Source organism: Pyxicephalus adspersus, chromosome 3 (assembly GCF_032062135.1).
Source record: "Pyxicephalus adspersus chromosome 3, UCB_Pads_2.0, whole genome shotgun sequence".
Taxonomy (NCBI): domain Eukaryota; kingdom Metazoa; phylum Chordata; class Amphibia; order Anura; family Pyxicephalidae; genus Pyxicephalus; species Pyxicephalus adspersus.
In genome coordinates this window covers 22,234,666-22,261,056 of record NC_092860.1, presented here as the reverse complement: position 1 = coordinate 22,261,056, position 26,391 = coordinate 22,234,666, and the positions used below count along the sequence as shown (strand labels likewise).

The following is a 26,391-nucleotide window of genomic DNA, read 5'->3' as shown; positions in this document are numbered from 1 at the left end:
ATGAAATGTAAAATAAAATGTAATTTCGGGACAGTGAGGAGACAGATTTACACCAAACAAGTAGAAGTCTTTTAAATTTTTTTTTTTATAATAACAAAGGTAATAATTTATTTCGTTCAGATTGTGACTTTGCTGCAGGATATATTAGGTGTCATTTACTTGGTCTGTTGTCACACTGTAGTGCGGGTTATGAGATCACTCACATGTGATGGGCACGCAATAAAACTAACAGAACATTCTAAAGCAGACCTTTCATTTAGAGATGGGCTGCTTCTATACTATACATCTTGCCTGGTTGGCATTCCCATCCTCTGCCTTTATTACCTTCTGAGCCACTGACCCAGCATGAGTATTCAGCTCCGGTGTTAAGCTTGATATCTGCGTGCTTGTGTCAGCTGTACAACTGAAACTACTGCAATCATTAAAGATCAGCTTTACATTTTAGTCGTCTTTTGCGTGTATTTAAAAATTGGGGCTTGCATGACCTCTCTGTAGAAGATCTACTACTAGTTGATTGAGCTAGATGGAGTTTTTTTGAAGATATGGAGCTATTGTATTGTTGTGCAACAGCCTACAGTAATTTCTCAGTATGTTATACCAACATTTTATTATTTTATTAAAGACAATTTGTCAGTCCACCTGTGCTTAGGGCTTTGTGATGCGAGAGTTCCCCTCTCTTCCTCCTCATACACCTAGCACAGAGTGTGGGAGCTGGAAACTCTTTGTGTCTTTCTTTTTTTCCCCCTCTAGTAAGAGGAAGTGCTAAATCATTCACTCCTGATTTGTGTTAGATGGATTTAACAACAAGACTGCTTGATTTTGCAGCATACCATTTTTTACCTTGTGACCATACCCACACTTCCTGTCCTCACTTTTTGTGCTGTATCTATAGAGGAGCAGCGTTATCTCCCTAGGCTGTTCTCCTAATCTGAACTACAAACCTTACCATTTCTACTCATCTTCATGAGAACAGTTTAGTGCACATAAAGTTTTCAGGACACTGAAATTCTGCAAGAAAAGAATTAAAACTACTATATCTATATACTAGTAGGCTACAATATATAAACATTGTCTTTGGGTTCAGATATACTTTAACTGGTAAGTTTTTTTTTTACGGGATGTTTTGGGCAGAACTGCAGATTCCCTATGGTGGTGTCATCAGTCTATTGACTTGGAACTGAGCCTAGAAAGAATGCAGTGCACATTCCGAGTATTGGTGGCGGTTTAACTGAGCCAGGGACATGTGTAGAAGCGACACAATATAAATTGGTGGGGCAGAGAGGAGCATGCATGCCACTAAAGTATAACATTGTTAGTGAGGATTATGTGATGTCTTTCAATGAGAAGGGTGGGGGTCCTATTGATCATATAGATTTTAAATGAGGATCTCCCAAATTGGGAATTGGAAAGGTACTTTTTAAAGTATACTTGCACATAGTCATTTTAAATGTAAATGTGGGTTAGGTCATTATGGCATTACATAAACAAGGCTCTGTATGTGGTCTGTATGCATGATATTCAACATTTTTTTACCAGCAGAGTACTTCATTAACACAGATTTATGCTAGTAGATCTGCAGCTGCTATTTTCTGTGTGAAGGCTTGGTTTTTTTCAAGTGGGGTGGAGTAGAAGCCAATACATTTTTCTGGTGAAAAGAACAAACACTGTTCTTCTACCCTGACTTATTGATATTCTAGGAAAGAATATTTGAACTTACCATTTATTGTGTTTTATTAATTGCCTTTTTCTTTATTCTTTTAGCTCAAGCTAGAGGATCGTTCTTTGGTGCCCAGAGATGTTGTACGTCGAGCTGGAACAAAGGTAACGCACTGTGCCACGTGGTGGATTATGTGTGCTTATGGCCACCATTCTCAAACCAAATTGTCAAGGGATACATACATCAATCACTGTTCTTATCCAAAAGGTGTTTATGAAAATGATATAAAAAGAAACAGATTTTTCACTGTCCAGAGATGTCACCTGAGCTTACTTCACCAGACTCTGCAGAATGCATTAAAGTTCTTTTTCAGTCTGCTTTGTGCATGCATTGTTTCGCCAACCCATTCACTCATCCTGATTCTATTCAATAGCTTGCAGCTGTAGAAGTTGTGGTACTTCTCCTTCCTTAGTCAGCAGGGGTCGCTCTATGCCAGCAGCTTTGTCAGTCTTATTTCTACTCAACTCAAGTGCTGATTTATAGATTCCTGCTAATGTTCAGGCAAAGTACCTTCAGGGCTTCTAACTAACTGAATCCTCATGGATAACAGGCCGCAACTTCTCATTGGTAATAGTGGCAGAGAAGGGCAGTGGGATTTGGATACTCTCCTACGAAACCCATCCTGTAACTCAGCAGATGCATTTTTTATTTGCTGGAACGTATATTTAACATTATTTACTGTTATTCTCTCCTAGGACAGTCAGTGTGGCACCGTTATTGATGTAAATATAGATTGTATGGTGAAACTGGTGGGAACCAACTGCTTCCTGCATCCAGTCAGCAGCAAAGATCTACAGCACATTTGGGTAAGATGTTGCTCAGCCTTCAGCATGCTGGAGAACTGCAGAAGGGGGCAACAATTGTCTAATTGTTTGAAGACAAACTAAGACCCTGCAAACTTTAAAAAAGAATGATGAAACTTAGTATTGCAGTATGAACAAAACACCATAAAACCAATACATTTAAACCCTGCTTAATATAGTATATATAAGGGGTTTTACCTACCAAAGGATCTGTAATTCTACATGGCTATACATCTATACATCATGTTATTCTATCCAAAGGTTTATCAATTAAAAAGTTTGCCCTTGACTTTACCTTCTTTAAGGTTGTTGATTACACTTTAGGTCAAAAAGACTGGGGATGGGTGTGGGGGAACTGGGCAGCAAGCTTTACCAACACCCAGAAATGCCAAAGCTTTGCCTGTTATACCTGTCCAACATTTGGCTCTAATGGGTACAATTTAGAAGTTATTACCATCAGCAATTTGCCCATTATCGTGTGTAAAATAATTATAGATTATTTCAGACAATGGCAGATGGAGTGGCTTTGTATAATTACAATAGGTGTACAAAAGGTGACGCCAAGCAATTCCTGTTACAATTTAAACCCATAGTTTTGAAAAATCTCTATTGCACAAAAGGACATTGATAATTACACATTTTAATCATATGACTAAAATAGACTGAACTCATTGCATTCTACAAGATAAAAAGCTGGAACCCAGGTCTAATTTTTGGTATTCCCTTTCTTCAGCCTATAATGTATGGAGATTATATTGCCTTCGACTGCTGGTTGGGAAAGGTCTATGATCTCAAGAACCAAGTTATTCTAAAGCTGTCAAATGGAGCCAGGTACTATGGTAGTTTCCAGCAGTGTCATTACATACAGTATATTTTCTATATATTTGGTTTATGTTTATTCAATGTGCGTTCTTCTTATTCCCCTTTTGCTTCAGATGTTCAATGAGCACAGAAGATGCTTCCAAATTATATGATGTTTGTCCCCATGCAAGTGACTCGGTGGGTAACATGAGTATACGAGAAAGACATAATGTCTTTATATAGAACTGCTTCTTTTCTATATGCCTAATTTAATAATCTGACCACTAAAATCCTCTAAAGTTATATCATTTTAATGTTTTTTAAAACTCTGTTTTCTTTTTAATTCTACAGCTTTTTACTGACTTAACAACATGTGATCTTGGCATAAAGGTCCTTGTTTAGTCATTTCCTGTTTCAAAGAGACAACTGTCTCTTAATTGTGCCCATGCATTATAACCTCATTGCTCAAATGTGGTCAACCTTGGGAGTTGGAGGAGTGGAGCCAGTTAGCCCATTCCCTGTCAAAAGTGTCCATCAATTCCTTGTTGGTTGAAGCAAATTACAAAGTGCTCTTACACTGGTATTAAGTCCCAGGGAGAATAGCCAAATACAAGCCCTCTTCTTGTCCCTTCTGTTTTTGAGGGTGTGGTGCAAGAGGTTCGATGGAGCACATATGGGGGTCTTGTCCCGCAGCCCAAACCTATTGGTCAGAAATGTTTATTCTTCTCCCCTCAATTACACAGATTGAGATTGAAAAATCCCAAGAAGCTGCTCTTTTAATAGGCTCTATCAACAACTCCACAAATATATAAAGAAATAAGCCAAACTTTTTCTGCTGGTGGATCGCATAACATTGGCTAAAGCTTGGAATAAGGATACTATTCCTAGGGATCCCTTAACTTCAAAGTTGAATTGGATTATGTTCAATGACAAACTGTCTCATACTCTTAGTCACACCTTAGAAAAATTTGATCTTATATGGGAACCCTGGCAAACGTACAATGGGTCCTAAATGATTTTAGTTTTTTATGTTATGTTATATTATGTTTGTTGTTTTTTTTTCATTTTGGTTGGTTTTGTTTGCTTACTCTTTTTGGAAAATTGTTAAAATTTCAATAAGAAGATTGAAATACAAATGTGGCCAACATTGGCATATGTCTGATGCAAATTACTAATGTTATTTAACTTGTTTTCAAATCTCTTTAAATGTTTTTGTTTTGTTTCTCCTATTAGAATTTTCTAAATCATGTGTTGTTTTAGGGTCTTTTTTTTGACGACTCTTATGGGTTCTATCCTGGCCAAGTGCTTATTGGTCCTTCTAAAGTCTTTACTAATGTCCAGTGGTTATCTGGAGTGAAGCCAGTCCTGAGTGCCAAAAGCAAATTTCGTGTGGGTGTTGAAGAGGTGGGTGCTAGAAATATTTTTTCCTTCAGCCTAGCATACCTTCCACTGGCATTCTCATTTACCCTATTTTTGTCTCCTCACTATATCCTTTATTCTATTCAGGTACAAGTAACAGAGCTAAGAGTAACATGGATTACAAAAAGCTTTTGTCTAGGGGGCACAGACTCTGTGGACCCACCGTCATCTGTTATAACCCAGGAGAACTTGAACAAGTGAGTATGTTGATATTTAGGTTTGGTAATATCAGCGCTAGCAATTCATCTTTTCTTCTCATTCTCCGATTTTTAATAGTTCATTAAATATGGTAATCACTCACGTTTGCAGCCACATGTCCATAGACTGATTAAGGCAGGATTCTGCCTTAGGCGAACATAGAAGCTTTCACCTCCTCATGCCTTTTATTGACATTGGTATGAGATGTGGCAGGCACTGAGAAGCTGGCCCTGTGCACCCCTGTGTTGGCATTGCCTTTCATATTGGATACCAACTGCAAATACATCTTTTTTGACAAGAATGTGCACGACTAGGTTCCCTGGCACTATCCTTGCTAAGATAATCTCTGCAACATGTAGTTGCATGTAGCTGCTGTAGTGTATGTATCTCTTTGAAGTGGGTCTGTGTATATTTTTTTTTTCCATACTGTCCCTTCCAGAGGGCTATTTAGATTAAAATGTTGCGTCAAAAAATGCTGAGGCATAAAGTGAAAGTGAATCAGTCTTTTTTCCCCATTGTATCACCTTTATTTCTCTAGTGTTTTCTTTTTTCTGTCTTCTAATCCCTTTAATGTACAATCTTGTATAATGTGACCAAGAAATATGAGAACACCTCTACTTTTTCTGGCAACTCTCTGCTAAACATACCTTTTTTATGTGGGAATTTATTAGTCCTTTATTACAAACTATTCTGGTTAAAACTTTATTGGCAATAAGCAGCTTGCCAATAGCCAAGCATACTTCCTTGATAGGCTGACAAATGGAGGAATCTTGGCCAACCTGCTCCACAGGCTTAACCCAAAGGGTCACTCTAGACCGATGTTTGTGATTGTAGGCCCCAAGGCCCTTGAGTTAGCTATCTCCCATGTAATCCTAACAGCATGTTTGTAGTTTGTTGGCTTTATTAATGTTCCCTGTGGTTCAGCAGCTTGTATATATTTTTATTGTTACCAAGCACAGACAGGGTGAATGCCTCTGTGAAGGCTTAAGGCAGATATACACTAGCATACCGTTTTAATAGATTAGTTGTTTGGACAAGAAATAACAAAAACATATTACAGTTAAAAGGTTCCTATTGATCTGTATGCCATTTGAACTTTGGGAATGCCCAATCATTGTTCAATCAAGGTCTCTCTTAACCACCCTCCTGCACTTTATAATAATGTTATTAGGTTATGAGTGCTCCCTAACAAACAGCAGCCAATGGCAGTGCCCTGCATACCAAGATGTTGGTAAAGTAAATGTCAGGGAGCTTTCCCATTGGGTGTTGGTTGTTAGAGAACACTCCTTTTTGATTTACAAAATTATAATTGATATATAGCACTTTAGCAAACTAAATTTTATTCACTTGGGGTGTACATCTATCTTCAATACAATAATAAAAATATGAAAAAACAATTGTATGAATGGTAAGACATGCTGAATGGCTCTTTGTTGCTCTTTTGTCTTAGAGTGAAGAGGCTTGGCTCGTTTGATCACACCCAGAGGCAGCTAGGAGAGAGGTGCCTATACATCTTTCCAACTATGGTGGAGCCCACCAAAATCTTGTATGAGAACTTGGAGAAGAACTGCCTCCTGGGAGAAATACCCAGCACCAGAAAGGTATTCAATTAATGGCATTGTCCAGCTAAAATCTCCACTGTTATAAATGTTTTGTTTTTGTTAAAGATTGAGGGTGGGAGGACTATTTGTGTCTTCACTTGGGAGAAGTCACCTCTACGTCATCACTAGAACAGGCCTTCTTACTGGTAGATATTTTCTACTCCCGTTGTACTCTGCTGGTAGTGGCGGACGCTAATACAGACAGGGTTACCCACCCTATGAGCAAATCTCTGACCCCCAATGGCCACATGTACTAAAAAGAAATCTTGTAATTTTAGCATTGTTTGTTTTCCTAGATGGTGGGTCATAAATAACTCAATGTCACATTACTCTTTCCCAAGTCTGCAAGAATACTCAGCACCTCCAACTATATAGTAGTTTGTGACCTGCACCCTTGCTATGGTGTCCAGTTCTAGAAGTTAAACACTAGGTATATATAGCCGTGTCCTTATTTCATGTCTGGTTAAATCCATCACCAGCGCCAAGTACATGGTAACATTTCTGTATTTATATCTACAGTGGCAGTAAAAACCGGACGGGTATTTTATTATTATTCACTGTAGCCAAAAAAAGAGCATAAAATGCCACCTGCTGGCTGAGTAGAAGATAACATAATAGTATGCAAAATTTCATATTTACTTGGCTAAAAAATGTTTGATTCAGTTATTTTAGGCTTGGTACAAAGTTGCTTTTCTAAAAAAGATTTTAAATATAACCTGATTTCTCTGGCTTGTTTTCCCTGTATTTTGTGAGCTTTTGTCACAAGCCCCGACTATTTTCGATGTTTTGTTTATATTCAGTTTGTCTGTATTTGCACTGTAATTACAGGCAAGGAGCACAAACAAGGGTGGCGTCTACACCACATACCAGTATGAATGTATGGAATTACTGCCAGGAGACTTACGTTTTTGTCTCTACATTTTTATTCTTGCAGCCAGGAGATAAGTTACGAGAGAAGCAAATTGTAAAAATCATCTCATCTACACAAGAGCCCCCAAACCCTGCAGACCTTCTCAAGAGACATTCTAATGTGCCAGCATCTGAAGTATCTACAAAAGGTGCTAAGCAAAACGAAGCCGCCTATGGGAAGAAACTGCCAAAGGCTTCAGCCTCTGAGGAGTGTTCTGCACAGGACCAGCTGCTGGGCAACATCCGGGAGATGTTCCAGGACTTTGTGCTTCAAACCAATGAACTGGATGCAGATGATGAAGCCGCAGAGGACACTGATGACACAAGCTCTGTGACTTCTTCTGCTAGCTCGACCACCTCCTCAAAAAGCGGCAGTGGGGCTGGCCGGAAGAAGAGCATTCCTTTGTCCATACGAAACCTAAAGAGGAAGCACAAAAAGAAGAAAAAGAGCAAGGTGTACAGGGAGTTCAAACCAGGGGACAGGTTTGTAAATGGCGCTACCCCAAAACATTTATCTGGTCTTGCAGTATGCCTTTGACATTGTATGTTTTTAATCATTTTTATTAGAAGAGAACATTTTTTATTTAACAAGGGAACAAAAACATAAAGGAAAGTGGGGGAAATGAACAAAGAGAACAAGTTGGCCACTAATGGCAATTGCAACTCCCGTCTGAGTTCCTGTCAAGAGCTTATAAACATACAACTATCAAATGTGTACATCATTGCAAGAACCCAAAACCAATTGCTTCAGAACAAAAAAAAAAAAATCAAAAAAAGAAAATAAAAAAGAATAGTGAAGAAGAGGAAGGGACAAGAGAAGAAAAAAGATGGATGTGTGGGCAAGGGGGGAGGGAGACCCAAAACCAGAGATAGACACAGTTGTCGAAAATCGAGATTGAATTGGTGTTTCATGCAGTTATTACCGAGTCTTCAAACTGGTCTTTTCTCATACTTCTACCCAACTGTGTATACACAAGTTGATAAACACCCGTCCAGAACCTTTTGATACATGGACATGTCCACCAGACATGATATAAGATACCAGTTCCGCCACATTTTCGGAAAAACACAAATTGGTACCAGGTACCATCTTAAGAGCAATTTGTAGTTTGCCTCATGAAAGCCCACATGAACTATACTGTGGGCTGCAGTGTCCCAAATTTGTTTCTAATTTGTTTCTAGTATCGTAACGATCTGCCAATATCCTCCTCCCATCTAGACACATAAAGCGGTTGGACTTTCACCTCTGCTGAAAGCAAAGAACAGTAAATGAGTGAGATAACACCTTTACCCAAAGGGTCTTTGTCACATTTGCTTTCAAAAGCTGTAAGCGAGAGAGGATTAGTGGCATGTTTAAGCAAGGACTGGACAAAGTGCCGTAGCTGCAAGTATGAGAAAATACACAACGAGGGAATTTTGGTCTTTGTCATTATGTGGTATAGGGTTAAATGTATTTGCTCCATTTCTTAACAGAATGGCAATTTTTTTAAATGCAGATTTTTTATTGTAATTGTTTGTTTCTTTAAGTCATGATAAAGTTTTCCTATACTCGCCTTACCCCAAATACTACAGGTCCATGAGCTTCCTCATCATTGCCATTATCTTTGCTGTGTTTGTCTTCTCCTGGGTTCATCATTTTGGGCTATCTTGATTGGCAAGCCCAGGATGATGTAAATCCTACTCATTACAGAAAGTGCTGCGTAGAAGCTTTGTATGTTGTAGCCTCACTTAATGCTAGCAGAAATGACACATTAAATATTAAATCCAATATTAGCGGTATAACTTTACCTGGATTTGTTTTTTAAAACCAGTGCTTTGGATGCAGGCTTTAATATGCTAACCCCAGCATCATATACTTTCCTTCCCCTGCTGCTCTTTTCAGATCAGAGAGCCAAACAAAATACCCAGTGTTACTGGGAATGGAGGAATATGTAACTTGGCCATGTGACAATGCAGCACAGGGAAGTCCATAGCTCTGTGTTAGCTTATAATTTTCCTTGTGTAGAAAAAAAAGCAAGTGTATAAATCTGTAAGTGTCCATAAACGTATTGCTTTGTTCTGTATAGGGGAAAAATGGATTTACTTTAGGCTTCGTTAAAGAGGTAAAGCAAAAATGTCACATGGCAAAACCTAAAAGTAGGCTCCTGGATGGTACCCAATTGCGTGTTCCAGGGCTTCGGAGTCCGAAGACAGTGGCAGTTTTCATCTTTAAACCTGATCTGTGCCAAATGCCCACCCACCATGACTTTGACTAATAGATGTACGCAATGCAGCTTTGTGTGGCACGGCTCCAGCTTTCAAACCAAAAGAATTGTGTGTATACCATTCCTATGTGTAAAATCAATACTACAGACAACATTTTATTAGTTTGATTTTTTTATTAGTCTGTTAGTCTTTTATTAGTATTTGTTACTGAAGGACACCACAGTGATATCTGTATGGCTAATGTTTTGTGTCTCTTTCCTTTTTAGAGTGGCAGTAGAAGTGATTTCTACATTGACTACTGCAGATGTTATGTGGCAGGATGGAACTATTGAAACTAACATGAGGTCCAATGAACTTCTTCCAATTCAGCATTTGGATAATAATGAGTTTTGTCCGGGAGATTTCGTGGTTGATAAAAGAGGTTTGTGAATGCAGAAAAACACTTTTCTTCGAAGAAAAATATCAAACTGTTAACATTTTTTTCTTATTAATAAACAGCCCATGCTCTCCAAGATGCAAGTGTGTATGGTGTGGTACAGTCTGGAGACCATACAGGGCGTACGTGTGTGGTGAAATGGATCAAGATGAATAATGAAGGAAATGATGTTGAGGTAATTTGTGGTGGGCTGTGCAGCTTACATGCTTATGAGTAACAGCTATTCTTCTTGTCTATTAGGTTTTGGTGGCTTAAATGACCTACCAACTAAAGAGACCTTGCCTATTTAGGGTTAAGCAATCTTTGGAGTTCTCCTTCACTTCTGTTTTTATGGCTATTACTTTACAATATCATGTGCTCCCAGTAATGAGAGAGCATATGATCCCCTCCCATAATGGAGTACTTGAGGCCTAAGGGCCTGTCACTAGGTTTAAACACTGTCATCTGACAGATGGGATGATATTACCGGGCTCTGATATCAGAATCTCCATCATTACGATAATGTCATCTTGGGGCAGACTGACCACTTAAAGTGAGCCTTTTGAAAATGTTGGCTATTGAAACTTGGCAAAAAAATGAAAAATATGCAAAAGCAAAGGTTATTCTCAGTAAAATGTGTGCCATTACATAAAAGCATTTAAGGTTAAACTAGCATATCTAGGTTTTTCTGAAAAAGGTGAGCCACACTCTCTGGCCTTTTATTGGATAACATTGATCAGTTAGGTTGTTTGACAGATCCTGGGACCAATAGGTATGTTTAGAAGCTTGGAGGATACAGCCTAAGGTCAACTCTTACAAAAAAAAAAGTAGAGATTAGGAGTCTTCTGCTGCTTCTACCTCCAGACCTCTTCATTATTATGACAAGTACTTTTTACCTAATGTATCCCCTGCTGATACATTTTTGATTACTTCAGGTTTGTGGCAGAATTGAAAAAGAAAAGTATATTTACTGTTTTGTTAACCGTGCAGTTTTGTCACGTTCAATAGGAGTATTTTGTGTATATCAGATATCTCAAAGAAAGCCCTATACTAAAGGAGGACTGATGTCCTTTTGAAAATGTTAGTAGCTTGACTGCCACTGATCTTATTACGCCAGCAATGTTTAAGCATGCTGATCAGCAGAGTCACAGAGAAGGTAGAACTCCTGATCCTTGTTCCAGATTAGTGACTCCAGCACTGAACTGTTAGATCAGCATGACAGCCACACAACCAGATTTTTCACAAATATTTTGACATTGCCTTCTTATTCTCCTAATAAAGTGTCCATTTAAAGCTAAAAATACATACCTATTTTTTAAAATTTTAAATGGCTGTGAATATTAAAACCCTGTAGTTTTCTTAGTGTATTGTATCTGTTGGGCGTTTGAGAATCATTTCCTGTGTGCTATAACTCTTTCATTATCCAGTCACGGGTTAAATAAGGCAAGTCCTAGTTCTGGTTGTATTAGTTTCCTGCAGAGATTTGTTGGACCTGGCTTTGCATATGAATGTATTATTTATTTCCTAAGACTAGCTGTACATAATTACATAATCCTGGGCTAGTTAAACAAATCATACATATGTATTTGTGTGTTTTATAGTAGCTTGCCTTAATCTCCATCTGACCTATTGGCTTTACAGGTTGTGGGGGAAGAAGAAGATGTCAGTGTATACGACATTGCTGATCATCCAGATTTCCGTTTCCGAGCTACTGACATTGTGATACGTATTGGGGGCTCAGAGGCTGACTTTCTTCCAGACGGTACCCAGGTATCCATCTTGTTTCTATGAAGCTAGGTGCAGTCTATTGCTGTATGTTATTACTAAAGCCTATACAAAGTCGAGGCTAGCTACAGTTCCCTACAACTGAATAGGAAAATAAGTATATGGGGGAAAATATGGCATCCTACAGCTCCACCGCTATTGCTAATGCTCATATCTTCTAGGATGTTGATACAGTTTTATCTCCCAACTTGTGCATCGATCTGCAGAAAGCATTTTTAAACCAGGCAAGAATTTTAGCAGTAATAGGAAGTCAGGGAAAACCTCTATTTTAACTATGAAGCAGACTGCAAATCCATCATCATGAGACAAGGAACGCATTTCGCACAATTCCGCTTCTTCAGTCTGCATGTATGTACGACAAACTTAGATTCTGTTAGCAAGAATTACATAAAGGTTCAGTAAACTGAACTTTCTGACTTTACCAGTTTCAGTTCTCTATAAATATACACAATTTTTGTTCCTGTTTTACATACTGGTCAATGTGGGAGGGAACAACAATCTGTGAATTCTTCATTGATTGTATCTAAAATAAAAACTGGCCATGTTGCCTATGAAGCTGATCCCCTTTATTCAGTGGTTGGGCTTAATAAAACCTGTCATGTAAAATGTTGTATTGTGTGATTTATGATGGTTACTTGGCCAGGGCAGTGATGAGTGCAACCAGGGCTGTAAGTGTCCATTAGATAAAAATACTGTAGCAAATTTTCTTATCAGTCTGTACAGATGTGTCCTATGAGGAATCATTCAATTACATATGTGTATAATCTGAATATGGATCACCATGCTTGCACCTGGCTCTGATATCCAATGGGTATTTTATTACAGAAAACAAATACCATAAAAGACAAAAAGTATAAAGTAGGATGACCCAGCCTGTGTTTATTCGCACAGTGGAGGCGAATTTTTTTTTTTTTAAATCATTTCCGGCATTTGTTTCTGTGAAATAATAAAGCTTCCCCGTCTAGTATTGTGGCCTACTGCAGGTGGCCTGTTGGTGGGAAGATGCAAAATAGCTGAATGCTTGTTATTGGCAGTCAGTTCATTTACTGCACAATCATCTGTGCTCTTGCCATATTAAGATAAGAGGGGGTGCTGAGAAGTTCCTGGCTTTGCCCAGAAAAAAGAGGGCCAGAGTTATGAAATAACACATTTATTCAACATAATCCCCCGAGACTGATGCATTTGGTACAGTGTAGTTGCAGCTTTTCTAGACTGTTCAAATAAAAGTCCATTGGTTGGGCCGCAAAGCAGCTCTCAGCAGCATCTTTGACGTCAGAAATGTCCCCAAAACGTTGCCCCTTCAGGTGTTCCTTCAAATTTGGGAACAGATAATAGTCCGAAGGGGCTAGGTCAGGTGAGTAGGGGGGATGGTGCACCAATTGGAAACCCAGGGTGTTTAGTTTGGCAGCCACAACGTTGAACGTGTGGGCAGGTGTATTGTCATGCTAAAAAAGGATCCCTTTGGCCAACTTTCCATGGTGTTAATTGCCTCCTTCAGCTGTTCCAGGAGGTTAGCATAATACTGTCCGGTGATACTAGAGCCCTGAAGTACCGGTAGGTAGTCCACCAACAGAATACTCTCTTTGTCCCAGAAAACGAACGTCATGACTTTTTTGGCCGATTTCTGGGTTCGGAACTTCTTCAGCCGTGGGGACCATTCTTTTGACTGTTCCTTGGTTTCAGGATCATAGATGTGGAGCCAGGTTTCATCCTCAGTGACTAACCTAGCCAAAAAGTCCTGTGCAGCTTCAAAATGGGCCAAAACGGCTTTGGATGCTTCAACACGTTCCTTCTTCTGATCACTGTTCAAACATTTCGGCACCCACTTCGCTGAATGCTTGTGCATGTCTCGGATAGTGGTGATAACAAACCCAACACACTTACGTGAGATGTCAAGTATCTGGGCTATCTTTTTTGCGGATATTCACCGGTCCTCAATAATCAGCTCATGGAGAGTTGCCGGGTCAGTTGAGGTTGGAGGGCGCCCACTGCGGGGCTCATCTTCAACGGTAAAATGCCCAGTCTTGAAACGAGATATTCAGGTTTTGACAGTGCTGTAGGAAGGACACTTCTCCCCCAGTGTTTGTGATATCTTAGTGTGAATGTCCTTTGCAGATTTTTCCCTAGAGAAACAAAAACTTCATGACGGCCCATAACTCCAACAACGTGAAGCTTGCTTGTGCCTCTGCCATCACAGCTTCTCACTAAAAGAAAAAACAGTTTTAAGAATCGCAAAGACCTGATATTTGCCCAGTTACATACTAAGATATTAGGCTGTCATATGCCCCCACACTCATTTTTCTATTTCATCTAGAACGGTGCAAAGCCAGGAACTTCTCAGAACCCCCTTGTATAGTGGTTGGGTAAAGGAGGAACTTCAACCAAAAAATACAAAAATAATAAAACCACAGAAAGCAATGTTTTACATTTTGTATTCTTCAGAAGTTTTCTTACTTCTTCTTTACCTTGATGTCATCATCTATACTGGCAAAGCTTTTTCCCCCTGTTCTCTTTTGGCACCATAGTGATGTGCGGTGCAGAGAGAATTCCACAATAGGGAATTACACAGTGAGGAGAATTTCTGTCTCTACAGGCAACCAGTCGGAAAGGTTCCTTGCTGTGTACTTTACCAATTATTGTAAACTTTGAGCCCTAGTAAGGTACGTGGAGGGGAAAGTTTTCATTGCTTTGGGTTCTCCTGACTCCCTTAACATCGACATTAAAAAAAAAGATGAGAAAGATTTTTGCATAATATTATTTTTTTAAGGTACCCTAAAATACCCTTTTTCCCCAATCATTTTACATGTAAGCATTCATTATATATAGTAAAAGAATCCTAGGGCACTAAGAAATGGCTAAAAAGACATTGCGGCTGTAATTTGCACCTATTGGGCTGCCCCTAATTGAAATTTTCAAGTTGTATGTCCAGGGGTGAATCAATCATCCAAGCCAAAACATACAAGGAGTGTCCCCTATGGGTACACAGAGGGAAGGTAATACTGTAAAAATCATGTGACTTGAGTGCCATTGCAAGGTTATCATTTACAAACTTTTCTGATCTGTTGATCTGGTGGGCCAATAAAATTCTGTTTTCATAAATAAGTTGTGTTCCCTCTCACCATCAAAAGCTCTTATAATGGGAATGGTGAACCCCCCAAAAATACAGCTTTTAGTTGAAATGTAAGTGAATAGATTTCTCCTTTAAGAGCGGGACTCACATATGCACACAACAAAAAATATTCGGACTGTCTAAAATTTAGTTTTTAAAACTGCTTTTTTTAAAATATTGACACAAAAGACTTATTCCTTGCAATCTTTCTTTCTGTTGTCAATGACTTCCAGCCGTCGGTAGGACAAGTGGCTCGTGTAGACGTCAACAGCAAGGTTGAAGTCATTTGGGCTGACAACACCAGGTCCATTGTCCTTCCCCAGGTAAAAATGTTATGTAAATGGTTATTTCTTTATGCAGTTTGTGTGATATGATAAAATGTTTTTTGCTAGGAACAGTCTTTCCAGTTAGAACTATATATTCTAAAAAAAAATAAAAATGAAGGGGCATTGTTCTAAGTTGTTCAAGCAGGTGGCTGTTCTAACTTCAGGTATATTATTGGTTAATGATTAGCTTGTCTCATGATGCCAGTTTAACTAGAGACAACATTTGTTCACAATGATGCTGTACTTGTATTGAATGACCCTTACTTTACTTCAGCAAAACTTGACTAGGGCTGACCACTCTTTTGATTTTAGTGCAGAAGGGGTAGTGTTGTCCAAATAACCTTAACTCACCCTGTTCCCTATTCTAGTAGTGATTCCAGAGCTGAGTTGCCTTCCAAGTAGAGGTCTCAAGGTGTGTGAGATGAGTGTGAGCTTGTAAAGCTATGTATAGATAATGCAAATACATGAGCACCCTTAGCCTTGCCACTTATTTGTTTTATTATGTGTAGAGCTCAGAAAAGGTCTTTTTATTTTTTTTTTCTGCTCTCATAAAAACAGTTGAAATGAAAAGAAGGATAGAAAGATCCATCAACTGAGCAGGAATTTTGGTGTTTATGGCTGAAGGGAATTTAAGAATTTCTTAGGAAGCAGCTCACCTGGGGATAAAATTGTAGTGCCGATCAATTCTGGTGCTGTAATGGCTGCATATTACTTGCTGATACTCTGCTGATGCACCAGCAGAATCTGTTTAGTTTATCTTGTTAGAAAATATACCATTGTTAAAGAACAACATATTACCTTTTATGGCTTAACCCCCTATGGCCACAGGTCACTGAAACCAAAGTGACAAAACCAAATATCACAACATCGGTGTGTTTGATTTATAATTCAGGGCTAGTTATGGTCTGCTGAGACTTCATATGTTTCCAACGCCACATTTCTAGAATGAAGAATGAGAGAAATTCTGAAAAATAGTGTGTTATTCAAAAGGGTCCTAATTTTTCTCCAAAGCATTCTCTGTTTCATTGAGAACAAATGCTGCCATCTATCTTGTTGTCTTAATCTCAAAGATACCGTGGAAAAATTTTCAGCATTTTAGATATCCACCAAATTGGAGACTAGATGATGAGTTTTTTTTCATTCTTTTACTTCTATATAGGGTCAAAAAACTGCTTAATTAAAATAAGGATTATAACTAAACTGCAGCATAGCTTGGAACACTGGGTGAGAAAATTTCCTTTAAATTCCTGTAACTAATATTCAACAAAACAACAGATAGTGGAAAATCCTTTTTAGAGCCCATCAGACAGGTAATCTTGACGTTAGCGATTTGTTACCAGTGTTGATATTCCTAAGACTTCCGTGTTACCAGTCAGTGACTTTGACCCTCTCACCAGGGTTGTGATTCAGCATCATTCAGAGGTGAATGTGGATATGCTTTCCCACAACTCTGTTTTTGGCAGTATATCACTGGCAGCATGTAAAATAATATGGATATCGTATCATGCCAGCCATATAACATGGCCTTTAGGCAGTTTACATAGAGATAGATGTCTGAAGTAGAAGATTTGCCCTTTTTGTTCTGGACAATGAGGAAGTGAAATTTCCCTATCGGGGACAAAGACAAATAAAAGCCAGACAGGGTTCTAACCTTTCCTCTTATCCTACAGCTTAAAGAGTTAGATGAACTTTATCTAGTAGATCACACTGAAAGTTCATTCCTGATTTTCTTTATGTTCCTCGCCAGCATTTGTATAATGTGGAGTCAGAGCTAGAGGAGTCCTTCTATGACTCTGTGGATAGCAGCTCCAGTGGTGCCTCCTCTGATGAGTGGGAAGATGATAGTGACAGTTGGGAGACAGACAATGGTATAACAGAGGATGAAAACTCACGCTTAGGGGTAGAGGTAATGGAGCAAACACCGAATGCGGCTGACACATCGGAGTCCATGCCACAAGCAGAAGTAGAAGAAGCGCATCCAGGTACTTCTGCAGGTGGGCTTCCAGTCCCAGTGCCCAAAGTAAATGAAAAAGAAGGGATTGTTACGAGTTTTAAAGAACTTAAGGAGGCTATTAAGATTCTTGAGAGCCTGAAAAACATGACCGTAGAGCAGCTTCTGACTGGTTCCCCAACATCACCCATTGCTGAGCCAGAAAAATTCACAAGAGAAAAGAAATTCCTGGATGATATCAAGAAACTGCAAGAAAATCTTAAGAAGACTCTCGATAATGTGGCCATTGCCGAGGAAGAAAAAATGGAGTCTGCTTCAGAAGCTGAGAAAGAGGAAAAGGCGGAAGCACAGACACCTGTCCGTTCTGAATGGCCAAGTGACACTCCTGTCCTGTGCCAGCAGTGTGGTGGCAAACCTGGAGTCATATTCACTAGTGCCAAAGGAGAGGTTTTCTCTGTACTGGAGAGTGCACCAGGTAAGAGTCTGTTTTTGTTGCTTGCTGTTTAATGCTGGTGATCATATGTTGATCCTGTCTAACATGTGAAAATGACAATGGAACACAAGTGACACCCCTCAGCGGGTGTTGTAAGCCTACTATAAGAAATCAGGAGTGCATTTCAGCCAAGTAAAATATTTCTGTATTTGTAGGGTCTACAAAGCAATGAAACATGGATATGTATTCAAGTATTGCAGAGATGTGCATAACTTTTAAGGGAACCTTTTAGAATACAAAAAGCACTATTTTTATACTATTGTCACTTGGTAAAGGTGCAGATTTTGAAGTTTTCATTTCTTTTCTTTCTTCCTCTGTCTTACACAAAGCCTGCAAGTTTTAGGAGGCTCTTCATTGAGTCTTGTTCAGTGACAAAATCAGTGTATGGAATTAATAATTAATTTTTTTATATTGGTTGTGTTGCTATAATTGCCACAAATGCTCCTCAGCAGTTGTATTACCACCATCACACACACACATAGATATACTACTTGCTGAGATTACTTCCTGGTAATGTTTGCTTGAACTGTGACTTGAAGAGTTCTAGTGTTTATATAGGGGCCTATATTTTTGTATAGGAAAACCTCAGTATCTAGTTTATGTTTTTTTGCTTTTTCTAGAGAGTCATAGTTTTAAAAAACTGGAGTTCCAGGCCCCTGAAGCTAAGAAGTTCTTTAGCACTGTGCGTAAGGAGATGGCTCTTCTTGCCACATCCCTTCCAGATGGTATAATGGTGAAAACCTTTGAAGACAGGATGGTGAGTCTTTGTTTTTCCAGTACCCTTATTCTCAACTTGTTCTTGCTTACATGCCTCACTTTTCTGGAAATTGATGTATTATTTATGAATCAAAATTTGTGGCATTTTTCCTTTAAAGTTTTGAAGTGGGAAAGCAACAGAACTACTGCAAAAAAAACTTTCAAACCTATCTTGTCATTCAATATCCTCCTGTCATTAGTAGGTTAAGGACTGTTCCTCCTAGTTTCCAAATTAGTTTTGAATATGCCACATCCCTTTATATACATCATCAAAGGTTTTAACAGGGTCAATAGATAGGCTTATGATATTTTGACGTGTTTCTCGGAACAAAATCACTGTTTTGACCCAATACTTAAAACTCACCCCCACCATATGATTGCACTCGGTTTGGCAATTGGCCCCTTTTACTGCAATGTGGAAAGATCATGAATGCCTCTACACATGAAATGCTAACTGTTGCACTTATAAGCCATTAGACCGCTGGCGCACTACTTACCTTCATGTGTACCTGTTGTATTTCTTTAACCCCCTAGCGGTATTCCCGAGTGTGACTTGGGGTGGATTTTACCTTCAAATAGCGGTAATCCCGAGTCACACTCGGGGTAGCTTTAACCTAAACAAAAACCCCACTTACCTTGCTCTGTCGTCCTGTTGGTCCCCGCAGGTCCTGGGGACACGTCCGTCTTTGATCTCCAGCCACGCAATGTAGAGACATTCTCCGGGGTTTCCTGGTGACGTCAATACAGGCGGGCGGATCAGCGGGAAATTCAAATAATTTTGTATTGGATTCAATACAAAATAGCTGTATTGAGTCCAATACAAAGAAATTTTCATATAATATATATATATATAATTATATATATATATTGGACATATTTCGGTGAGTTATGCCTAAAAATTATAGCCTACAATGTAAAACAAATTTCGATGCAACAATTTTTGCATGGAAATTTGGACTGAATTGGAACGCCAGGGGTTTAACTAAGCCAATTAACAGTTTGTGTTATTGTGGAAGATCTATGTATAGCAGTAATTTTACCCCTAAAATAATAATTAAAAAAAATTGCTTCAGATGCATAAAAGCAAACAATTTCCTTGTATCTCACCTGAATCTCTCAGTATCCTATTTATTTAAGTACAAGTTTAACATCTAATGCACCTGAGCTAAAGTAACACTGGCCCAAGCACATTGCACTGTTCAATAAATCCATGGCGATATACCTATAACAAAATGCTTTCAGATTTCCACAAAACCACTAGAATTATGTTTATTCATGTGCATTATCTGCATGGCTTGGTAAATATCTTATCCTTGTTTGTCTTTGTGTGCTGGTTTACTCTGTGTAAAGCTAATAATGAAAAAGCACTCTGTTCTTTTTCTTGTCCTTTAGGACCTCTTCTCAGCCTTTATAAAAGGACCCACACGTACCCCATATGAGGATGGCTTATTTCTGTTTGATATCCAACTACCCAATATCTACCCAGCTGTGCCTCCGCTCTTCCGCTACCTTTCTCAGTGTAGTGGGAGGCTCAACCCAAACCTGTATGACAATGGGAAGGTTTGTGTCAGTCTGCTGGGCACTTGGATAGGAAAGGTAATTACTTGCATATGTGTTATACTTCCATTTATCTGTCTGATTAAAGGGAAAGCCCTACTGTTTTTTTTTAATTTGGTTTGTATTACATTTAGCATTTATTATGCATGTATGGTTATGAGAAAAAGAATTCTATGTTTTATGTTAATAAATCTCCCTTCAAATGTACAAATACAATAGCAAAATAACACAATAGCATAAAATCAAAAATTAATCTATGAAAACATAGCTTGTAGAACCGTGTTTAGCAGCAGCTACTTGAAGTAATTGTTTCTGTCTATTTTTCATTCTTTTGATACAGTCTGTCAGTCCTGATATACAAAACCATAGAACTGAAAGAGGGTGAACTTTAGTTTTCTCTTGTTCGTATATATTTGACTTGTACAGAGGTTATCTATGGATCTATGAACGATGTCAGATGATCTTTGTGCAGATGTCAGATTTTCGCCCCCGCGATGAGCCTGACCACGTCGGGCACAAATCATCTGAAATGTGTACATAGCCTAAGAGGGACGTGAGAGTGTCCCTTGAGTCATTTAGCTTTGATCTTTTCTGCTATTTATTATTATTATTTTTATTATTATTAATTAGTAATAATAATATTCCTGTTTTAGAGCTTTCTACCTTATAGCTGGTAGTGGTAAATGTATAATATCCTGATATACATAGGGAAGGTAAATCCTATGCTCATCTTATCATATATTGTACTTGTGGAATTTTTTGACCATTCTTTGTTATTAGCCTATTCTTTATCTTTTCTATTCACCTTTTATATACATCTGAATTATTATTTTTATTTTTCTATCCTTAGGGAACTGAGAGATGGACAAGCAAATCAAGTCTTCTCCAGGTACTAATATCCATACAAGGTGAGTCCACTTTTTCCACACTTTTTACTGTTTTCTTTATTTTTTGCAGGAAGTGTCAGACATTATGCCACATTGTTAATAAAGCTGAACTCCAGGCAGAAACAAATATAATGCACTTCTTTAAATGTTACTACATATTGAAACATAGTTTTTAAAATGTAAAAAGTAGTGTAGGTACTTGAATTGAACAGCCCCTTGCAGTCACTGTACAGCCAATGAGAAGATATGTACAGTATCAGAAAAAAAACAATCAAATGTACTTGAGAGCAAAGTGGCAGAGAAATTAGGTCATCAATTTACTGCTTCTCCTTTTATTGTCCAGTCACAGGGTTGGAGTAAAGCTGCGTACACACTGCCAATTTTTGTCGTTGGAAAGGATCTTTCACGATCCTTTCCAATGACAAGGGTGTGCACGATGCATGAACGATGCTGTACATACAGCACCGTTCATGCTCTATGGAGAGGGGAGGTGCTGTACATACAGCACCGTTCATGCTCTATGGAGAGGGGAGGGGGGAGAGCGACGGAGCGGCACCCTGCTGCGCGCTCTCCCCTTCCCTTTCATTAGGATCGGCTGTCGTCGACACCGACTGTACACACAGCAGATTTTCGCCCGATAATTGGCCGATGCCGATTATCGGGCGATAAAAATCTGACGGGTGTACGTAGCTTAAGAAAGATGTCTGCAAGTGAAAGGACACCTTCAGCAAAGAAAGATTAGGGTCCCCTGCCCTTTCAAGCATGACAGAGCTGTGTGAGAAAAAAAAATGGCTGTAATTCTGATCAATAGATTTCAATACTTTTCTAGAGCTTGCGTGTCAGTCAGACATTTTTACTTTACTATCTGCATAATTATTCTTTGCCACCTTTTTCAGTATAAATGTCTTTAACTTTGTGTGTTTTCTTTCCTCTCCAGGCCTTATCCTGGTAAACGAGCCCTATTACAATGAGGCTGGCTTTGACAGTGACCGCGGTCTTCAAGAAGGTTATGAGAATAGTCGTTGCTACAATGAGATGTCTTTGATCAGAGTTGTACAATCTATGACACAGTTGTTAAGGAGGCCTGTGGAAGTCTTCCAACAGGAGATCATGGAGCACTTTCAAAGCAATGGCTGGCGTTTAGCTCACAGGATAGAGACCTGGCTAGAAACCAATTCCATTGTAGAAAAGGGAGGGGAGTTGTCCAATGGCCAGGAGCACCCTTGTATTGTACCATACAGCCCCACTGAACAAGAAATTACACCAGAACCTCCCTTGGGTTCTAAGGATTTGGACGATTCTGGGTGTGGAGCCTCCACTCTGTCACCTGGAGAGGATCCTCCGTGTTCTAACTTTGAAGGCATGGCTAAGGGGGCCTCAAGTAACACTTGTAGCCCTGCTGAGGAACTACGAGGGGCAATCGGAGGAGCACAGCCAAGTGTGAAACCAAAGAAACGCAGGAAGAGCTATCGTAGTTTCCTGCCTGACAAACGAGGATACCCTGACATTGGCTACCCATTGTTTCCCTTATCCAAGGGCTTCGTCAAAAGCATCCAAGGTGTTTTAGCGCAATACAAGGCTGCTCTCCTAGAAGCCGGCATCTTGGAACCTCGTGGGGCCAGACTGACATTACCATTGTAAAGACAGGATGCATTGTGGAGTAATCCTCCGCTACTCCACATTCAACATCTTACACATTCTGGTTTCCCCGTCTTCACTGCCTAATGAGGCCAATTAAATAAAAGTTTGGGGTAACAAAAGACTTCTTAACCACAGTGTCCGCTGTGAGACCAAACAAGATTGTAATCTGAAAAAGTAACGGCTGAAATTATGTTGTATGGTCTGCTGTTCTATTAAGTTTCTCTGTCCAGAATATCTGCTCTTGACATAACGTCTGGAGCTGCCTTGCTGCTACAGGGCAGAGAATTGTATCCTTTTATTGCTCATGATGAACTATCCCTTAACTCTGCGTAATGTTTTAGACCCTGATCATTCAAGAGTCGCTTACTTAGCAATGTAGCCACTCGGTATCAACCCTTGTTTAAGGGTATTTTGTTTGGTAAATTAGGCCCTTTTGACTCAAAATGTCAGGACAGATTTGAATGGTTATAGCTATTCTGAAGAAGTGTTATGTGGGCATGCAACTCTTCAGTGAATAAAACCCTTCATTGTTTTCTTTGCATCCCAAATAGGTGATGTCATTTTAATATCACAAGTGTGTCTTAAAGAGCCTGTAGTAGCGATGGTAAGAATGAATGTCTAAGCTTATTGAGAATCACTTTGCCCTTCGTTATATCAATTGCAAGCATTGTAAAGACATGGGCACCAAAGTGACTAAGCTTTGTTCTCTCACACTGCTAATCATAAACTCCAAATAAAGCCTCCAAGAAATAAACCGCTCTTTAAGGATTGATATAGTAGCAGTAATATAACATTAAGCTAATTAAATGAACCATTCTATTCTTGGCAAAATTTGGCAAGTTGCCTGTGTTAGTGAATGGTTAAATGCTTCTGTTTGAAAACTTAGTTTGCCACATTAGCCCGTTCTGTATGTTTACGTCTTCAAAGTTAATCAATGAGCACTACTCTGTCTAATATTTCAGAGAACACAGGTCGTTAATCTATTATATTTTGGAATCGGAAGCTACATCATGGCTGCCGATGACATAGCTAAAGATTCAATACGATTGCTACATGAAACAAACTGTCTGTAGTTGCATTTATGAATTATAACACTGCCATGCAAAATCAAGACCGCACAGGCCAGTTTGTCCTTTATCCTTGCCTGCCTTTTATTATGGTCCGCCTTATATTTAGGCATGTTTACATTCCCTTCTTTTCCTTTCAACTGTGAATCCTAATTCCTCTGTTCCATATGATTCTTGAATTATCCTTGTGTCTATAACACTTAAGGGTCTAGATTACACAAAACAGGTGCAAAACGATGCGCATGACTAATATATAAGCCTTTTAGACATAGGCTGTGTGATGTTATTTAATACATGTATAGAATGCGCTTTATTTTTATTTATGCCACATTTTTAACCCCTCTCACCCTGAGGCTCCATTTAGCCACATGTTTCTGTTTTGGGTAGATGCTAGCAGGTTGAATTGGACCAAATTGCCACCTTAAGGAGAATCTGCTTTTTTTCTTGCTGTCCCATCTAACACTATTTATGTATAAGTTCCTTATTGATCCCTTTTATATCATAGCTTCCTAACAATGTCTAGATAGCAGCTGTAAAAAATAACAAATTTCTAGTCTGTCCCTATTAGTTGGGACAGACTACAAATCATACTTTTGAAGTTTTATTTTTTATTTTGTTTCCCAGCTGCTATTTGTATTTGTATTGAGAATTATGACTTAAAGCAACTTCCTATTGCAAAGATCCTACAACAACCTCTATACACATATACTGTTAAATGGGATAAGTAGAATAGCACAGATCTCTTTTTTTGGGGGGGGGTGCTCTGTTGGAGAGGGCAACTTGCTGGAGTTCTTTTGTCTGCAACACATGGCAATGCACTCCCAATATGAACTGGATTTTATTGGCCAATATACAAGATACATCACATTCCAGTCTCCAGTGGGGTCATCAAAATATGTTAGGAACTAGTAGTTGATTTGGCTTGCTAGTCTCTGCTCAAAAGGGAATTATCTGTTTTGAGTTGACTAACCCTTTAAATGAGAACTCTATCCTTAGGTAATAATAATGTTTTGGATGGAATGTGATTGAGGAATCTGGTGTGGTGTGCTTTACTTACCAGCAAAGTTCAACTGCAAAATATGCTCCTCAAAGTTTTCCCAATTGTTCCTCTCAGTTGTTTTTTCTTCTCCACATATCCGGATGTTAGCAATTCCATCTTTTTACCAGCGAGGCAGAGATTTAATGCCAACAGTCAGAAAGGTGAAGCACAGTAAGATAAGATCATAAAGAATAAATGCAACCATTGGCAATTTTCCTAATTCGTAACTACTAAAAGCCCAATAACACTTTCCCTTTACTTTTAAAAACTGTGCCCGCAGCGCCAGCACTCCACTGAAGTTCATACACATCCACATTTAGTGAAGAAATGTTAATCTCGTTCATTCCCACTCTACAATAGAATGCCTGCTGCCTGGCCACTTTTTGGGGATTGGTGCACCTTTTCTATTGCAAAAAGCAACTTTCAACATATCACCATGTTATTAGGTTTCAGAGGAATTGGAATGAAAATATCTGCCCAAAAGAAGTATGTAGTGACCACTTAGCCACAACGTGAGTCAGCTATTCGACTGTACTGTCACGCTAGGGAGTTAGTGAGGTCACAGTCACATTTAACTTATTTGATCAAAAAAGCCACTTCTGCTACCCCTTAGACTCTGCCTTCACTTTTACTTAAAGCCAGGCTCCTAAATTTATTATCAAATTGTATTTAAAAGACACCAAAACATAATGCAGCGGAGTCCAGTCCACCTGCTTTTCTGTTTTTTAATACCAACACCTTTATTGACCACTTTCCAGTGTTCTTGTTGTGCATGATGCCTTGGTGAAGCTCACTTATATTGGTAGTTCTTGGTTCCAATGTCAGGAAAAATATATTGGTAATGGAGTGACACCAAAATCAAAATGGCACACTGAGCAGGTTCCTCTAGTTAGCAGGGCAAATAGAGGGCGTCCTCTGCCACCAAGGTGGGCTGGAGATAAAAGAAAAAACACTACACTTCCCTAATCACCTTCCATACAAACCTGTTCTAAGTGGAGCTCTTCTAAGACTTCCCCTGTGTCAACTTGTCTTCAGCACAGCACCCTTTTCTCTGTTCCTGCTGTGTAGATTTATTGCACACCTATCAGACAATACCGGATACCTTTTCCTACTGGCATTGATGCCTATTGTCAAATCTTTGACATGGTCAAATTGATCTCAGGGCCGAAGGGGATAAAAATTCGAATGAATTAACCTATACACCCTGCTTTTGACAGATGTACAGTATTTAATTGCTGACAATGGATAATTTAAACCAAAATGCTGTAAAATTGAGTGCTGGTGCTTCAGATGTGTGTGTATAGTGCTGTGAGATTTTTTTTTTACAATTTTTTTTTTTTGTTTGCTAACTTAATGTTTGGGAAAAAAATGCAGAATTGTTTAATTAAAGATGCCTCTGCTTAGGAATTGTCTTGAGTCTTAAGTTCCATGTCACAAGTACACATTATTAAATGTGTAAATATATATACATGCATACAATGTACAAGGGTAAAATCTACACTGAAAAAAATAAAGGATGGCTATAATTTAAAAGGGACATTATCACCCTGGACCTAGCTTATTACCCAAGAGACTGTCATTGGGAAATGGTGAAAAGTATAAGCAGCAGCTCCTGCTATCTCTAGAGGACAAGCCAAAGCAGTTTTGTCCCAGGATTCCATAGTACTAAAATAATGTGGGTCGCCTTTTTCTTTATGGTTATGTATGTATGC

General features: G+C 38.9%; 1 protein-coding gene across 1 annotated transcript in view; it reads left to right on the top strand.

The window, feature by feature from the left end:
* UBE2O (ubiquitin conjugating enzyme E2 O) overlaps nt 1-26,082 on the top strand; it is a 44,159-nt gene extending 18,077 nt beyond the window's left edge. Inside the window, exons 2-18 of the mRNA XM_072403866.1 lie at nt 1,762-1,821; nt 2,413-2,523; nt 3,254-3,351; nt 3,456-3,519; nt 4,582-4,725; nt 4,828-4,937; nt 6,389-6,539; nt 7,474-7,931; nt 9,920-10,074; nt 10,152-10,264; nt 11,710-11,838; nt 15,196-15,285; nt 17,036-17,714; nt 18,353-18,489; nt 19,881-20,084; nt 20,896-20,953; nt 21,870-26,082. Coding sequence (XP_072259967.1) covers nt 1,762-1,821; nt 2,413-2,523; nt 3,254-3,351; nt 3,456-3,519; nt 4,582-4,725; nt 4,828-4,937; nt 6,389-6,539; nt 7,474-7,931; nt 9,920-10,074; nt 10,152-10,264; nt 11,710-11,838; nt 15,196-15,285; nt 17,036-17,714; nt 18,353-18,489; nt 19,881-20,084; nt 20,896-20,953; nt 21,870-22,573 — 3,465 coding nt within the window. The 3' untranslated portion in view covers nt 22,574-26,082. The remainder of the gene's footprint in view (nt 1-1,761; nt 1,822-2,412; nt 2,524-3,253; nt 3,352-3,455; nt 3,520-4,581; nt 4,726-4,827; nt 4,938-6,388; nt 6,540-7,473; nt 7,932-9,919; nt 10,075-10,151; nt 10,265-11,709; nt 11,839-15,195; nt 15,286-17,035; nt 17,715-18,352; nt 18,490-19,880; nt 20,085-20,895; nt 20,954-21,869) is intronic.
* The last annotated feature ends 309 nt before the right edge of the window (nt 26,083-26,391 follow it).